At 41.9% G+C, this 18,366-nt stretch overlaps 2 protein-coding genes across 3 annotated transcripts in view; both read left to right on the forward strand.

The window, feature by feature from the left end:
* Positions 1-18,366, forward strand: part of LOC117983527 (kynurenine/alpha-aminoadipate aminotransferase, mitochondrial) — a 154,650-nt gene that overhangs the window by 35,860 nt on the left and 100,424 nt on the right. The window lies entirely within an intron of this gene.
* LOC138402544 (retina and anterior neural fold homeobox protein 2-like) overlaps positions 11,616-18,366 on the forward strand; it is a 45,975-nt gene continuing 39,224 nt past the window's right edge. The window contains exon 1 of the mRNA XM_069499557.1: positions 11,616-12,021. Coding sequence (XP_069355658.1) covers positions 11,616-12,021 — 406 coding nt within the window. The remainder of the gene's footprint in view (positions 12,022-18,366) is intronic.

The following is an 18,366-nucleotide window of genomic DNA, read 5'->3' on the forward strand; positions in this document are numbered from 1 at the left end:
GCTCTCTACGGGGCGCCTGTATGGTCGCAAAGGCTTTCAGGTGTCCAGCGTCTCAGGAAGAAGCTAAATAGCGTACAGCGCAAGATAGCTATAAGGGTTGCACGTGGATACCGCACCATATCCTTCGAGGCGGCTACTATTCTGGCTCGTTTTCCACCTCTGGATATATTGGCGGACATGGATGCGAGACTGTATACCCAGACCCGCGCAGTTTGCGAGAGGAGTGCAGACGGGTTGAATACCGGAATTCTGCGACGGCAAGCGCACCGGCAAGCATTAGTAAATTGGCGCAAGCGTTTAGACGAGGAGAGAAACGCACGCCAACGCATCGTCGGTGCCATTCTACCAAACTTCGAAGCCTGGCTGGGGAGAAAACATGGCAGCGTAACCTTCAGACTGACGCAGGTACTTACCGGACATGGTTGTTTCGGTGAGTACCTGTGTCGGATCGGTCGCGAGATGACCCCGCGATGTCACCACTGTGATGAGGACAGGGACTCCGCGCAGCACACGCTTGAAGAGTGCCCTACCTGGGAGTCCGAGCGGTGCACCCTGGTCGGCTGCATAGGGAGAGACTTGTCACCACCGGCTGTCATAGCGGCAATGCTGGAGGACAATAAAGCATGGCGGGCAGTGGTCTCCTTCTGTGAAACAGTAATGTTCAAGAAGGAGGCCGCCGAGCGGGTTCGCGAGCGAGCTGATCCTGCTCGAAGGCGGAGACATCAGGGCGGCGTTGATCAACGTCCTGATCAGTCTAACCAATAGTCCCTGGCGCTAGGACTTCGAGGTCGCGACTAGCTGCACTTTCGCCAGGATGTGTCCAACGGGCGTCGCGCGAGAGAGGCACCGGCGTACATTCTTTAGAGTTCCCGGAGCCTCTCAATAACGCGCGGAGGAGGGCCACCGAGGGGGTTTTAGTGGGTAGAAATCCCACATAACCCGATTGGGTATCTTTAGAAGATTTCCCCCTCGAAAAAAAAAAAAAAAAAAAAGCCTTTACCTAATACCTAGTAGGTAATAATAAAAGATAGATAACAATAAAAACGCTTTCTATCCTTTTTAGGGTTCCGTGCCTCTAAAGGTAAAAATGAACCCTTATATAGGATCACATATTATAATATGGTATATTGAGTATTGACCTCCCGTTGACCTAAATTTATGAAATTTGGCGGGCGGTAACGTCGTAAACGTCGAAAAAATACGACTGTAGTACGGAACAATTGATGCGCGAGTATGACTCGCACTTGGCCAGTTTTTAACCAATAATAAATAGTACATAGTCATTTAAAAAAAAGATGTATTTTGGTTAAAGGAAGGACTGGAATCGACGCCACTTTTTACGGATTTTTTTAAGTCGATTTTTAAATCTTTTATATTGTGAGTCTGTGGCATTGATTTCTTTATTAATCTGTAGGCAACTTAGCCGGCAATATGGCAAGTGACCAAGTTGGGTAGTTCCCCAGGGAGTGGACGTGGGAGTCCCGGGATAGTGTGGCAAGTGAGTTAGCGTTGAACAGCGCCGCGTGTTGCCGTGCCGCGGCGCGCGGTTGCCGAGTTACCGGCTCTGCAGTGTGCGCTGATTGCTCGCTGACCAGACAGTATGGAGCAGCTTTACAGATCATTTCTACGATAGGTAGGTAGGTATAGTGTGCACGGGTCGAGACGGCAATCGGGGTATGAGGCGGGGGGACGCCCCGCACACCCGCGCTCAATCGCATCGGGTTAGGGAGATATTATAGTGCGCAAACACAGGTGCACTCTCTATTCCCTCACTCTCATAGCCCGATGGGACGGAAATTCGACACGACCGGAGCGAGATCAGGCCTAGGACCGAAAACTTCACATGCTCTCCAAGGCACGGGGTGACACATTGCCAACCTCCTAACTCCAGGCTAGCATTGAAAATTTTTATTACAGAACTAGCTAATGCCCATGACTTCGTCCGCGTGGACTTCACAAATTTCGAACCCTTTACCCCCTCAGGGGTTTAATTTTCAAAAATCCTTCCTTAGCCTACGTCATAATAGCTATCTGCATGCCAAATTTCAGCCCAATTCGTCCAGTAGTTTGAGCTGTGCGTTGATAGATCAGTCAGTCAGTCACCTTTTCCTTTTTATAATATATTAATACAATTCAATAAGTACCTAACTATTTTTAGCCCAACCCGGGAATCGAACCCAGGACCTCGACATCACATGCTAACCACTAGACCAACGAGGCAGGTGACAAGAATGAAATAATGTTGCATGTAAGCATTTGCCCCATACTGCCGCAAGTCGCCTGCAGGACGCAGGTAGCAGTTCCGTAACTCGATTGGCGGAGATGACCTCTGAATGCCTCCTCCTCCTCGAGGACCAGCGCCTCCGTAATTCACCCCTTGTCCTATTAGTTGTGCTCCTAATCGTGTTTCCATGTCATTCCGCTCTGTTCTAACTTTGTATCTAGGTCCCTACTAAATATAATACAAGTGAATAGCTTAGGGATTCCCGCGTCTTCGTCTTCAAGGAATTAGGTTTTTAAAGATTCTTTGAGCTTTCGTTTGGAGCTCACTTTGGGGTTCCCAACATTAAAGGGCAAAACTATAAAGAACACTATATATCTAATAATAATATGAGTAGGTACGTGAATAATTAACAGATCAACCCTGCACCGAAAGATATTACTTATTTGTGTATTCAGGGTAGATTCAGAGCCGAACTATTTAATTATACCCTCCCCCCCCCTCTCTCCCCCCACACCCCGCAGCCGCAAACATTATGAGCTCTAATCAAATAAACTGCCTTAAAGAGCCGCGCACATCGCGGGCGGGCGGGCGGGCGGGCGGCATCAAGACTGCGCGAGTTTCCCTTTTTGTTAACTTCGCCAACTCCGAGCATACATCGTTCCACAGTTTAATTAGCTTAAAGCTTTCAAAGTATTCATATGGATATTCAGGGTTCCGTACCCGAAGGGTGTCAAGACTCCGCCGCTATCCGTCCGTCCGTCCGTCTGTCTGTCAGCGTATCTCGTCGTGAACCATAATTGTTAGACATGAAATTTTCTCTGAATGTGTATTCTGTTGCCGCTATCATAGCATACTAATAATAATACTACACTACTACATATAGGTAATAATATACTTACCTACTAGAAATTTCAAAACTTGTACGATAATACGGAACCCTTCCTGTGCTAGTCCGACTCACACCTGACCAATTTTTTATTAATAGGTACTTACTCCCCAAAATTAAGTTATATGTAGGTCTAAGTAAAGAAGGAAATCTAAGAAGAATAAAGCAATATGAAGAAGTTTTGAACTTTTATAGACATTCTATTTTTTTGGTGTACAAAAAACCTGAAATCATGTGTGGATGATGTCGAACCACTGCTGCACTGTGTGGAAACCTGTACCATATGGCTGCCAGTTCTCCGCAATATTCTCCAAGGTGTGTGAAGGCTGCCAATCTGCACTTGGCCAACGGTGGATTACGGCCGAACCGTTTTTATTCTGAGAGGAGACCAGAGAGTGATCATCATGATGATGATTGTGACACAGATGTTATACCTAGATGTCATTGCAACCTCCACTAGCCTAGTAACTAGCCACGGCCGAAGCCTCCCACCAGACCAGAAATTTAGAGATAACAAAATTCCAAACCCCTGCCAGGAATTGAACCCGGGACCTCCGACTAATAAGACCACAGTGCATACCACTGCGCCAGGGAGGTAGTAGTAGTTGTTTCTTCAAACAAACCAAGGTATCTATGATTTGTAAGCATATTTAGTTGTTGGGTAAACCATCAGCATCAGCATCAGCATCAGCATCAGCATCAGTATACAAGTGAAAATCATTGCAGCCATAAATAATGTGCGCGAGGTTTAAATGACTGAACATTACCCTTAAAGTTAAAATAATGAATCGCTTAATCGAGAATTGAACGTTAAATGAAACGAGTTTGCGTTCCAGATTGATTCCAATAAGTGGGGGGGGGGGGGGCTACCTAGTACCTACCTACCTAATCTACAACCACCACATCACGTTTTGGTTTAGTGACGCACCCACCTACGAGTTGGTAGGCTGATGTCGACGAACTGAAAAACTCAATGTTTCTATTTTATTTAATAGGTGAGTACCTACTAGCTTATTCCCGCAACTTCATTCGGGTGGACTACACAATTTTCAAACCCCTATTTCATTTATTCCCTTAGAGGGGAATTTTCAAAACTTCTTTCTTAGCGGATGTCTACATCATAATAGCTATCTGCATGCCAAATTTCAGCCCGATCCGTCCAGTAGTTTGAGCTGTGCGTTGATAGATCAGTCGGTCAGTCAGTCAGTCACCTTTTCCTTTATTATTTAGACTAGCTTATGCTCGCGACTTCATCCACGTGGACTACACAAATTTCAAACCCTAATTTCACCCCCTTAGGGGTTGAATTTTCAAAAATCCTTTTTTAGCGGATGCCTACGTCATAATAGCATGCCAAATTTCAGTCCGATCCATTTAGTACCTACCTAGTTCAAGCTGTGCGTTGATAGATCAGTCAGTCAGTCAGTCAGAGAGTCCAGCAATTTAGCCATCTCGGCTATTTAGGATTTAGAACAAGCTATCGAAAAGATACCATAGGAGCTCCCTTATCGATAGTCGTGAGCCGTCCCTACTCTCTAGCGGCCCGCCAGTTGACAGCGGTGTAATTGTTGAATGAGGCAGCATTAAAGCGCCAATTAACCGACATTGATTGCCCCCCCCCCCATCTCCTCCCTCCTCCCCCCGCCGCTAATCCCGGGGAGAACCAAAAACTTCGCTCGCTGCCATCAATTAACGCTGTTGCTGTTTAGTTTAATCGGGTTAATTTATTTTGCTTTGCAGTTTTACCTAACTAACTCGATGAAGTAACATACCTACAATACTAGTTGAAGTCTAAGTCGAATCATTTACCTACCTACCTATTCAAAATAGGTAATAAATTAGGTATACCTACTTACACTTTTTAATTGTCGGTTGTTGGATTTGTAGCATGATTATACCTATACCTAGTGGTGATAATAATTGATTACGTGAACTTAAAACTAAAGCTACGAGGGTTCTAAACGCGTCCAGGTCTGAGAGTGAGAAGAGCCCACAACAAACTCAGCCGAGTATTCTTTTTTATTATCACCACTTTACAAAATCACTTATACCTACTTACTTATTAGAACTGTTTGGCTTTCTTATCATTTAAAGAATCCTTTACATTGTAACTCAACATTAACATAATATTTAGCAAAAGGACTGCTACAGTACCTACTGAGAGCCCAAGTGCAATCAGTGCGACAACGTTTTCTCGCGACTTGGGCGACGCTTTGTCAATGCAAAATTCGCGAATGAGAGATTGATTGTATACTTGAGTGTAAGTATAATCAACGCGACGACGCCTCGCGCAGCGTAATTTAGTCAGCGCAGACTGTTTTGTGTCAAATGAAATAAATTGAAACAAAACTCTCCACTCACATGCATAAATAAAATGAATGTCAAAAAAATTGCGTGCAATTTGTAAGGATACACAAACATAGGGGGGAGGGGGAGGGGGAGGGGGCTGGAGGCTGAAGGTCCGAGTGCATAGCGTCGGGTTAAACGAGCGGTTACAGACAACCAGCGGGTAATTAATAACGCGGACCGACCATTAATGTGGGACTCTGCGGGCGGCGGCGCGCCGACAGCCACGCTGCTGGGAGTGCGAGGACTGACATCCGCAGATCCAAGGATTCTACTGGCTGAGGTAACGAACATCAAACAGTGTCCGTGAACATATCAGCTCAACCATGACTGGGTGTTAACTAGCTGACACCCGCGACTTCGTCCGTGTACCTACAGTTAGTCAGTTAGGTCTTAACAGTTCCGTTCCCAAAGGGTACTTAAAAACGGTCCTTCTTTCTGGCATTCTGTCTGACTCGCACTTGGTCGGTTTTGCAAAAATTTCGTAGGAAATCTTTGGTTGTTTGGTTTATTTATACTGTTTTGATTGAAATCACGAGTAGGTATTGGAGTCCATTTTAACAAAAAATGTTTTTAAATTTACATGCGCGGTAGGTAAATATAGTTTGTATGTAGCAAGACACTGCCACGTCCTGCAGCGCAGCGCATTGTTCAATTAAACTTTACAAGTATTTTGAATCTAGGTAGGTAGGTAGGTATATAAATGAAAAATTGTCCGACCTTTTCAATCCCAAATCTACTCATGTAGTCCCATGGTCACCCCACTGTGCACCTGTCGTTGTCAGGCTTTGATCACAGAATTATCCTTTCTGCGCAAACCTCCCCCTCGCCTCCCCCTCGCATCCCCCCGTCCCCGCAGTGATTGTTGCGGGCCCATTAAACGATCATTACCGCCTCAAAGAGTTGCCTTAATTGCTCCAAAAATGTTGTCATAACTCCGTAATGAAGATCAGATGTAATTGGATGAACTGGAGGACGGTTATTATTTACTTTACTAGCTTTGTGCCGCTTCCTTCCGCGTGCTGATGACGTAATTATGTTAACCCGCGTAATACCTATCTATCTCGTGTATTTTTAAAACGAAACGAGGCCTCGATCCTCTATTAGAAGAAGAATGTCGAACGTAAAATCAAATTTTACTTTTGATACAGAACCCTAAAATCTTTTTTTTGACTGCTATTTCGGTTGAGACTTGGACTTGGACTTTTTTTTCATTTGAGAGGAAATAATAAACAAATGTGACGCGTTTTCGAACGTGCATATAGACATCCAAACCGCCACTGTCGGTTCTGACAGCTCGAGTTGTTGGACTGTGTTATGGTTTGGCTTTTCGGTGAGCGAGCTATTTTTGTAACTGTATCTTCTCTCTCTTTGATAATTATAATAATGTTACCGTTAATTGATAGACGAACCATTCTTCTATTGTTCCAACTATATTGAGTGAAAAGGTGGAGAAATTAAACTCACTTCAAACTTACACAAATTAATTCAAAAAAAGCTCGTCGTATACTGCTGGACAACGATAATAGGTAGGTAGGTAGGTAATTGAACACATGCCAAAGAAAATCGAATACCGAATTCACTCATTAGGTATATTCTAATTCGATGATTGATTGCATTTCTTTTTAATTGTAAAACTAGCTGCCCTGGCGAACTTCGTACCGCCTAACAGTCGATTCAAATTTTTAAAATTTTTCTCTCCGTAAGAACCATTCTCGTACTTCAAGGAATATTATAAAAAAGAATTAGCGAAATCGGTTCAGCTGTTCCCGAGATTTGCGTCGAGCAACACATTTAGTGATTCATTTTCATATACTTATACCTACTTAGATAGAGATAGAGATATAATACCTAATTAATTAAGTAACAGAACACAATGGTATGTATGGTGGGTAGGTACAATATCGCTAATGCAATGTGTAGCTGATTGCTCGCGCCAATGTTCGAAAGCACATCATTCTCTGTCGCGTACAGTACCCGTAGTACAAGATTTTACGTCTCACCAAACGAAACCAAATTCGAGAGTCGAAATACTTCCGCGTTACAGTAAAATGGACCTAAACAGCCTTGAATTGAAGTCAAATATTCAATGCCACTGATTTTAATTTCGCAATGTTTCCGCTTGGAGCGCTGGCTGTAGAAGTGTAGACAAACTTGAGCTTTAAAACAAGGTATTTAAGATCCAGTTTACTGTAACGCGGAAGTATTTCGACTCTCGAATTTGGTTTCGTTTGGTGAGACGTAAAATGTTGTACTACGGGTACAGTACCTAGCAGCTGAACAAATCCACGACACACTCGATTCATTAGTCAGATTGAGTGTAAATAATTAACACAAGCGTCACGCGAGCGGAGCGCGACTAATTTCACTTATTTTCAAAAGCCATTCAATTTGCCGCAATTTGTCGATAGTAAAGCGACGTAAAAACGATTCATTGCGGTGATGATTTCAGTCGCTTCAGTAATTATTGCGATGATAGTAACTGATAACTGATAACTGATAACAAATCAATTATTGCTTTCATTTTCTACCTACTAAGGTACTTAGTGGTTTTGCACCTATTCGACAATTGCTGTAGGAAGTAGATAGGTGCCTATAGGTAGTACGTAGTAGGATACTATATACTTACCTATCTATTTTGCAAATGGCATTATCTACACTTTCTATACTTATCTTATAGGTATTAGCTGATGCCCGCGACTTCGTAGCTACGCGTGGATTTAAATAGGTTTTAAAAGATCCCTTGGGAACTCTTTGATTTTCCAGGTTAAGAAGTAGCCTACGTCACTCTCCAGGCCTTTAACTAGGTATAGCTAAGTACCTACCCATGCAACAAATCACGCCGATCCGTTGCACCGTTGCGACATGATTGAATGACAAACCAACAAACAAACACACTTTCGCATTTATACTTAACTGATTATAAAGACCCATCAATGCTGGCGTCCCTCAGGGCTCGGTGCTATCGCCCACACTGTTCATCCTGCATATCAATGACATGTTGCATCACAACAACATCCATTGCTATGCGGATGACAGTACGGGTGATGCCCTGTACAAAGGACATACACAGCTTTCTCGCGCAGTGCTGGAGGAGTGTAGAGCCAAACTTGTGTCTGACATAGAAACCTGCCTAGGTAAAGTGTCAGAATGGGGCGCACAAAACCTAGTGCAATTTAACCCAACTAAAACACAGGTTTGCGCGTTTTCCGCCAAGAAGTCCCCTTTTACACTGCCTCTTCTCTTTCAGAGCACTCCCCTCACACCTTCCAACAGCATTGGGATCCTTGGAGTCCACATTTCGAGCGAGGTTCAATTCCGCGATCATTTGGAAAGCAAGGCCAAATTAGCCTCCAAAAAGCTTGGGGTGCTCAACAGAGCAAAGCGGTACTTCGCGCCCGAGCATAGGCTCCTACTCTATAAGGCGCAAGTCCGCCCTCACATGGAGTACTGCTCCCACCTTTGGGCTGGAGCACCCCAGTACCAACTCCTTCCATTTGATCGGATCCAAAGGCGGGCTGTTCGACTTGTGGACGATCCCAAACTAACCGCCTCGTTGGATAGCCTGGAGCACCGCAGAGACGTTAGCTCTCTATGCGTGTTCTATCGCCTGTATAATGGGGAGTGCTCTGAAGAGCTTTTTGACCTCATTCCACCCTCTTTTTTCTACAACCGCACCGCGCGCCACCGTAAGGAATTTCACCCTCACCATCTGGGTGTCTGGTGCACTTCGACCGTCCGCTGCGCCAGATCCTTCTTTCCACGCACGTGCAAACTGTGGAACCAACTCCCATCGGCGGTGTTCCCACTAGATTATAACATGGGGTTATTCAAGGGGCGGACCAACAAATTCCTAAAAGGCCGGCAACGCATCGGCGGCTCCTCTGGTGCTGCAAATGTTCATGGGCGGCGGTAATCACTTAACATCAGGTGACCCGCCTGCTCGCTTGCTCGCTATATCTATTAAAAAAAAAAAAAAAAAGAGGTAAAATTTGTGAGTTTGTTTGTAGGGGGTAGGTAATCTCTATATTTTATTGAAAAACAATATGTACCTAATAGGTAAATAAAAATAAAAGCACGGCTAGTGGCATACTAGCACGGCTAGTGGCATACTAGCACGGCTATAGTAGCATACTAGCACGGCTAGTGGCATACCTAATTAGGTATGTTGCATGACATGTGGATATAAAGAAATAAGTAATAAATATCTAAACGCTTATTTCAGACGTTTCCATCCATAGATTGTTAGTATGTTAGTTAGGTACGTACAATTTTTCCTTAATTAGTAAGTTAGTACTATAGGTACCTACCTATGTAAATAATAGGTAGGTACCTATCTACTAGGTATATATGGTGCACGTAGGTAGGTACTTACTTACCTACCTGCCTACAGCCTACCATATTCTGGTAAATTAAAAGATTCTGATTTCTGACAGATTGTGGATAGGATTTTATGTAGGTAACCTAGCAGCCCTAAGCCTAGGCTAGGAAGGAACTATGGTTCAAGCAATAGGGAAATTACCTACCTGGTACCTAGGTACCTACTTACCTACATCAAAATCTCTTCAGATCTTACCTATCTATAGATTTGTTTTATTCAAGTACAAGTTAGCCTTGACTGCAATGTCACCTGGTGGTAAGTGATGATGCAGTCTTAAAAAATAAATAGATAAATAAATAATCATTTATTTGAAAGAACTTTGGTAGGTAATAAAAAGATGCCATGAAAGCCATGGCCGAAGACCGTACCAGATCTGAAGAAATTATAAAATTCCAAACCCCTGCCAGGAGTCGAACCCGGCGCTTACCACTGCGCCGGGGAGGTCGTCATGAATGAAGTTAAAAACATAAATAAAGTTTTACAAATAGGTCCTACCTAGTAGGTAGGTAGATATATCGTACCTGGTAAACGAGATCTAAAGAAAGCTGCATTACAGATAAAAATATCAACTGCTTCTTAAAAAAATTCAATAGAAGAACTCAATACATTTAAAGGTAAATTATTCAAACAAGTCTGAATTGAAAGGAAGCCAAGCAGCAGTCAGCACAGATAACAAGGTGTTAATGGCGCTAACTTTAAACACGCCGGTCTAAAGCTAACGCGCTTTTCTCTAAGCTACTCGTTATTTCCCCGAGTTAACCCTCCGACGCGCGGACAAAACAAACCCGCACAAAAGACCCGCGTCCAAGAAAAAACTCGCGCGCGCCCATTGGTCGAGCGGCCGTGACGTCACGCGCGCCCCGCCCCCTAGCAACCGTCGCCACCGCCGAGATGAGACCGAGCGAGACGCGCGCTCCGGCCGAGCGAGACAACCGTCATATTGACAACGGCGCTTCCGACCGCAAAAGGCCGCAACTAACTCACTAACGTTATTAGAAAATGTACTGTGGAGCACGTGAAGACAAGGTGTAAAGTTGAATGTGATGAAGAAGCTTTTAAAAGATGTATTGAAGCGGTCAGTCGTGAAAGCTGTTATTGTTGGGTTACCGGTTTACCGATTTGGTTAAATTCGTGTGTTAACAGACAGATGGCCGACTGTTTGCCCGCTCCGACCCGCACGAGTGTACTCGTCAGCCAATTACGAGTGTAATTGCTTCAGTCTGATTAATTAGCGCTCTATTTGTACTGTGCGCTTCATGTATTGACATTCGCACCAATGTTTTGGACTTCTAATTAATATGGAGCAACGTGTTTCTAATTAGCTAAGGGGTTGAAGGAATAGTACCTACCAGCTACCTATCAATTTCAGAACATGAAATAATACAAGTCCAGAAAAGTTTGCGCGGTGCGTAAACTCCATAAACTCAATAAAATACAAATGGAAAGGGTAGAAGGAAATCAACGACAATCGAAAAACTTTATTACGTTCAAAGAACGCAAAGTAAACAGTAACAAGTCGGATCCAAAGAACGATCAGCCGACACTCGGCACAATCGGCCCAATCAGAGGTGAAAAACACTATTGAACGCTTCAATACCACGAGGAAGTCCCGAGGGGCGAATGCTAATAGTGCCTCGCGCCGCCAAACAAAATCACTTCGCGACCCGAAAATTCGCACTTTCAATGGGCAATTGCACCCCCACTCGCAGCCCCGCCCCTTTCACAACCCCGCCGAGGCTTCGCGGCTTCAGGCAGTCGCGCTCGGCCGCTCGGGCACGATGGACGTCACCGAGGACCGATTCTACGGCTCCCAGACGCCGGACCGGTCGGAGACCAACAGTCCGCGATCGCAGATGAGCAGTCCCAACTCCACGTCCTCGATAAACGTCACCGACCAGTCGATATCTATGACTCAGCATCAGCAGAACTTGGAGACGTTGAACAGAATGGGGATGTTCTTTCACGCGCAGCAGATGCATCTGAACCAAAGTTTCGACGTCGTAAAGACTAGGTTAGGTTTGACCCAAGTGCCCATGAACCAGGGTCCGCGGCATACGATAGACGCGATACTGGGACTGAACGGCAGTAGGCAGGGGGGGAGAGTGAGCAGTGAGTTCGAGCAGAGAAGAGAGGAGCGCGAGTGCGACGCCGTGCCCGAGTCGCCCGGCGCCGTCGACAGTGCCGGTGAGTGACGCCACTTGTGGTTGTATCTACAAATATTATAAAGCTTTGTAGAGCTTCGAATCCCTGTGGAGTTTAGGTATACGGAAGGGGTAACATAAATTATTTATAGAAAAGTATTTTTAAAATATTTTAGCATTTTCAAATACATATTTAGATTTATTGCAAAGGCACTCGAAGAGATAATACTGGAAAGTTTTGTGCCTTTCTTCCAAATCTTTTGCACTTTGATTGGCTATTTGTAATAACTAATAATTATTGTAGAAAAGTACCAAAATAAAGTTCTAAAGTGAACCCTAAACTCTACTTCTATTGGAATCTGGTGGATAGAAACGTGGAAGGCAAATGCTACGGAATGCAATAACGATACGCAAATCTAGATTTTACAGTATAAAAAGAGATATCTTATGCACTAACTGATAGGTAGGTAGGTACGTATCTATATATTAGAAATACAGCTCAAGCCGATCCATCTAATTTGAGATCAGATAGAGTTTCCTTCTAACATAGATCCCTAATAAATAGGATTTTCTAAAATTCCACCCGGCAAGCTATAGAGCCGATCAGTTATACTTAGATAGTAGGTTATATGTTGTTCATGTTGTACCTACCTACCTACCTACCTACCTACCTACCTACCTACCTACCTACCTACCTACCTACCTACCTACCTACCTACCTACCTACCTACCTACCTACCTACCTACCTACCTACTACAAAATGGTAGTTCATCAACGTTGAATTTTAATTTATTGATTGTATCAATACAGTTCATATTAGACTCAGTTTGGATTCTAGTCTAATAAGTTATCTTTCTTTTGTAGACAGAGATATCTCTGAATATATATAGAGAAGAATTTCCATCCATTTAGACGAGATAACTGCCTACCTAGGTAGTTATATATTATAACCATTTAAAACCTATTATTGAGTAGATATTATTTATTAACTAGCTGATGTCCGCGACTTCGTCCGCGTGGATTTACGTTTTTCAAAATCTTGCGGGAACTCTTTGATTTTCCGGGATAAAAGTAACCTGTGTGTTAATCCAGGGTAGGTATAATCTATCTTCATTCCAAATTACAGTCAAATCCGCCCAGTAGTTTTTGCGTGATTGAGTAACAAACATCCGAACATCCACACTTTCACATTTATAATATTAATAGGATACTTAGTAGGATTAGTTTTAATTTGTCAATTTCCCAAATATATTAAAGTAGGTATCTACCCGTAGATAAAATAGCTACATTAATTTTACTAAGTATTTGTGACAATTTGCCGTGTGGACATTTTGGACCCGTGCCGCAGCCCGCATGCCGTCGCATCACGCATGTGTGTAGTCCCGTGGCGTCTGTGATGCGGTTAACTTTCGTCTCAATGTTTCTTCCGGCGGGAGTTGGGATTCAAGGTGTTATCGGCAAAAGTTTTAACGTTGATTCATTTGGAGATATGTTTTAAATGTATGTAGAATAGTTTAAGATAAAGTCAACAAAATTTATATACTTAGGTAATTAATTTGGTTAATGCTCTAAAAACTTAATCAGAAAATGCCTAAAGATGTGAAAGTTTTGAGGAACTATACCTAATCTATTGGTTCTATTTGTTAGCTTAAAAGTAGTATACCTACCTATATGTAGGTATATACCTACCTACCTATAGCTAGGATTTTATAGAACTTTGGCCAGAATATATGTGAGTGTTTGAATGCGATAAGTATCTGGTAGGTAAGTAGATATTGCTTTTTCATACTAATAGGTACAGTAGGTACGCGTCAGAAAATAATGTAAGTAGGTACATCGACATTTAGAAAGAGATAACGAATTCGTATAGAGTTGTCTCTGTCGTTGAGGCCGACAAAACCTCACATATAGGTATGAGCATATGAATGACAGCCACTCGTACTCACAGATTACAGACGTCTTTCACCTGTGTATTCTAAAACAGAATGTTTATTTATTTTTATGCATCATAGTTTTTGACTTATCGTCGTGCAGTGTCTGAAAAAATACGACTGTAGTACGGAACCCTCGGTGCGCGAGTCTGACTCGCACTTGGCCGGTTTTTCACATTCTAACTCTGAAAACAGCCCACCTCTAGAGACTAGGCGCAAGTAATACAGTCGGCAAATCGTTACCCAATAAAAACTCATTAACGTTGGCATTTTATTTCATAATGAGAACCAACCCGGCTGTCAATCAGTCGACCGATCGATCCAGCTAATGTGCGATAATGATAAAACAGTTGCACAATAATAGAAACAATTTACCGTTACATGGTTCTACGTGAGATACCATCAGTAGTACGAAGGACCTTTTCATAATGAGCTAGGTAATGACAGCAGCACTGGGAGTTGACGGATGCATCCGGCTACATAGTTGAGAACTTTCATTTCGCCATTAGGTAAGAGCGATCACGCACTCATCCGATCCGAATCCGTGAATATACTTACGGATATTAAAAATATCTAAGTACGTCATATGTCATAAGCTATACCATACAAATAGTTGTAGGTATGACTACGTCGGAACGTATTTTTTCGGACTCGGATCGGTTGAGTGCGTAACCGCCCTAACGGTACCTACTCTTTTAATGGTAGGTAGTTAAAATATCAAAAGATCATTGAATTTAGCCTCAATAGCTCAACCGGTAAAGGAGTGGACTGAAAACCGAAAGGTCGACGGTTCAAACCCCGCCCGTTGCACTATTGTCGTACCTACTCCTAGCACAAGCCTGACGCTTAGTTGGAGAGGAAAGGGGAATATTAGTCATTTAACATGGCTAATATTCTTTAAAAAAAAAAAAAAAAGAATTTAGAGCTTTTGTAACTTATAGTTCAATATAGGGTGTAAACTGGAACTTTACATGAAAATTGCTAAATAAATACTGATTAACTATAACGACTTAATTGGTTTGGTAGATTAATTAATGCATGATTAGACTAATTAAGATTTCGTCTAAAATAACTGTAAAATACTTGTACTAAAATGTCTAAAACCCTAACTTGAGGTAATAGCTATGTAATGTAAAAAATTGCATCAAAATCGGCATAGTATGTTTTGCGGCAAGCAAACAAACACAACATAAAACGTTTTCGTTACGTCGTAGGTAAAACAGCATACCTTTATTACAATCTAGATATCCACGTTTGCACACGCGTTGATGTCTATTTCACCACCTAATTATTCTCATTGCCAGAGTTTTCTGTAGCAGCTCAAGCACGATCGGTGGGACAATGCTTTCTCGCGGCTTCTGCAACGCTTCGCCGATGCACAAACTGCGACAAAGTGTTTTACACTACACCACGCGCACGGTGCGGTGCGCTTTGAAATCCGCAAATTTGAATTTTAATCTATCAAAATTACACACGACACGACAGACAGACAGACAAACAAGTGATCTTATAATAATGATAATCTTTTATTTGGGACCATAGCGCACAGTTTACAATTATAAAAAACACAACAACACCAAACAAACGTACAGAAAAAAAACCGGCCAAGTGCGAGTCAGACTCGCGCACTGAGGGTTCCGTACTTCAATCGTATTTTATCGACATTTTGCACGATAAATCAAAAACTATTATGCCTAAAAATAAATAAAAATCTGTATTAGAAGCAAAGCCCTTTCATATGATACCCCACATGGAATAGTAATCCTACTTTGAAAATTGAAAATACTAATTATTAGTTCATTACCACAATTTAATTTTTGTTGTGCGATCTAACCCTAAATACACGGTTTTCAGATTTTTCCCCAAACGTCAGCTATAAGATCTACCTACCTGCCAAATTTCATGATTTTAGGTCAACGGGAAGTACCCTGTAGGTTTCTTGACAGACAGACAACAAAGTGATCCTATAAGGGTTCCGTTTTTCCTTTTGAGGTACGGAACCCTAAAAACAAAAAAACACAACAAAGAACAAACATGAAGACAAAAAATCACAAATAAATATACGGCTTTACATGCATCTCAACAGAGAAAATCACTGCCATTACATGTGAACGTTCTACTCAAACGTCTGGCAACTCTACGGCTTTTCCGGTAGTTTCAATCTACTTACTTTCATATAACCTAAACCTATCCATCATAAGGTATTACAGGTGAAAGTTGTGAGATGGTGACGTCCTAATGTGCTCGAGCCTCTGCACTGGGGTGATTTGTGAGTGTGCTGGATAAACCAACAGAACAGAAATGGCGTGAGATCCATTTCCCGTTGTCATAATCCTATCTTACAGTGATGCTGTAGTTAGGAACGGCAGATCTCGCAGGTGTTCTGAGTAATCCGTCATACTTAGAACCTACTTCCATAGTAATACCTACGTACCTGCTTACTTAGTACTTTAGATTACTGATACTGTCTTTGTTAGACAGGTAGATATAGATATAGGAGACTAGCTTATGCTCGCAAATTCGTCCGCGTGGACTACATAAATTTCAAACCCTTATTTAACCCACGGGTGGAATTTCAAAGAGTCCTCTTTAGGGTTCCGTACCTCAAGAGGAAAAACGGAATCCTTATAGGATCACTTTGTTGTCTGTCTGTCTGTCTGTCGGTCTATCAAGAAACCTACAGGATACTTCCCGTTGACCTAGAATCATGCAATTTGGCAGGAAGGCAGGTTTTATAGCAGACATGCGGGGAAAAATCTAAAAACCGCGAATTTGTGGTTACTTCACAAGAAAAAATTAAAATGTGTTCATAAACAAATATTGCTATTTTTAAGTTTCAAAGTAAGATTAACCAAGTGGTTAGTGGGATATCATATGAAAGGCCTTTGCTTGTACATTCTAAAACCGATTTATTTATTTTTAAGCATACCTAATAGTTTTTGATTTATCGTGCAAAATCTCGATAAAATACGATTGTAGTACGTACGGAACCCTCAGTGCGCGAGTCTGACTTGCACTTGGCCGGTTTTTTTAGTGGACTCTTTACAAAGAATACACGCTTCAAATTTCATATCTCTATAACCAGCGGTTTAGGCTACGCGTTGATATATTAAGTCAGTCAGTCAGGACTATGAATTTTATACAGAGTGGCCGGGGATGTGACGTCTAAAACAAAAATTTAAATACCTTATTTTAAGGGGTTACCCAAATCACCCCTATGTATGTTCAGCGATTTTTAGTAGTTTAGGAGATATGAATTTTTTAATGATTTTTTCAGTCAATTATCAGTGGTTTTTTTTTTTAGTATTATGACCATAATTTTTTTTAAATTCCATAAATACACTAATATGGGTTTGAATGGTAACAAAATACCAAATAAAAATATGAGCCTAATAATACTTATACTACATATAGATTAAATTAAAATAAATCCTTTAGATTAAATAAAATAATTAGCTAAGTATTGGCTTTTCATTCTGCTAAAGTACTTAATAGGTAATCTGTTAGTTGCTAGGATTAGGACTTTTGTTTCGTAATGTTCTCTCTAAATGTCATGGGGTTATTCAAGGGGCTGACCAACAAATTCCTAAAAAGCCGGCAACGCATCCGCGGTTCCTCTGGTGCTGTTCATGGGCGGCGGTAATCACTTAACATCAGGTGACCCGCCTGCTCGTTTGCTCGCTATTTCTATTTAAAAAAAAAAGAAATGTCTTCATGTCGGTGCGACGCGTTGTAAAATTGAATAATTTTCAAATATCATTAAATGTTCAAACTTTCAAAGTAAACACGCGAAGGGAACATTCGTAGTGCCTTGTTGGGCGACAAGTATAATTTCTGTGAAATTAATAATTAGCCTTATCGCTTATCGCGCCCCACCATCTGCTTCGACATGACTTGCACACGACTTTGTACCTAAATTACGTACAATCATTATAATCCCTTGAATAAATAAAATAAACGATTTATTATTTTTAAACAGCTTTACCTAATTTATGATTTTAGCGAGTAACGTTGAGTTTTAAGATTTGAAATTAATTTGTTCAGCTACGTCGACATAAATGACGAAATATGCCCAAGCGAACAAAAATTTTCACGGTTTTGGAACCAAATAAATCAAACGGGTCGTTCATTAGTATCTAAGAGGTGGCCTCTTAGATACTAATGAACGACCCGTTTGAAATCCAGACGTCACTGAGGTTGCATTGGTGCTAAAACACCAATAAGTCGGTGCCATTTTGTTTGTTCAATGGCCTTGTCCATACAAGGTAATATATAAGTCAATGGTTCGGTTATAACCCCACTAATGTATGATTATGCTATTCAGAAATCTTCCCTCAAAATAATTAGGAAATATTGTGACAATTCTCTGAACAAGAGCGCATTTCCCTTAGAATTAGTTTACCTATTGAAGGTAAATGATATCCAGACTTAGTAGCTTTAGTCTGATGACTCCATG

The sequence above is a fragment of the Maniola hyperantus genome, chromosome 7 (genome assembly GCF_902806685.2).
Source record: "Maniola hyperantus chromosome 7, iAphHyp1.2, whole genome shotgun sequence".
Classification (NCBI taxonomy): domain Eukaryota; kingdom Metazoa; phylum Arthropoda; class Insecta; order Lepidoptera; family Nymphalidae; genus Maniola; species Maniola hyperantus.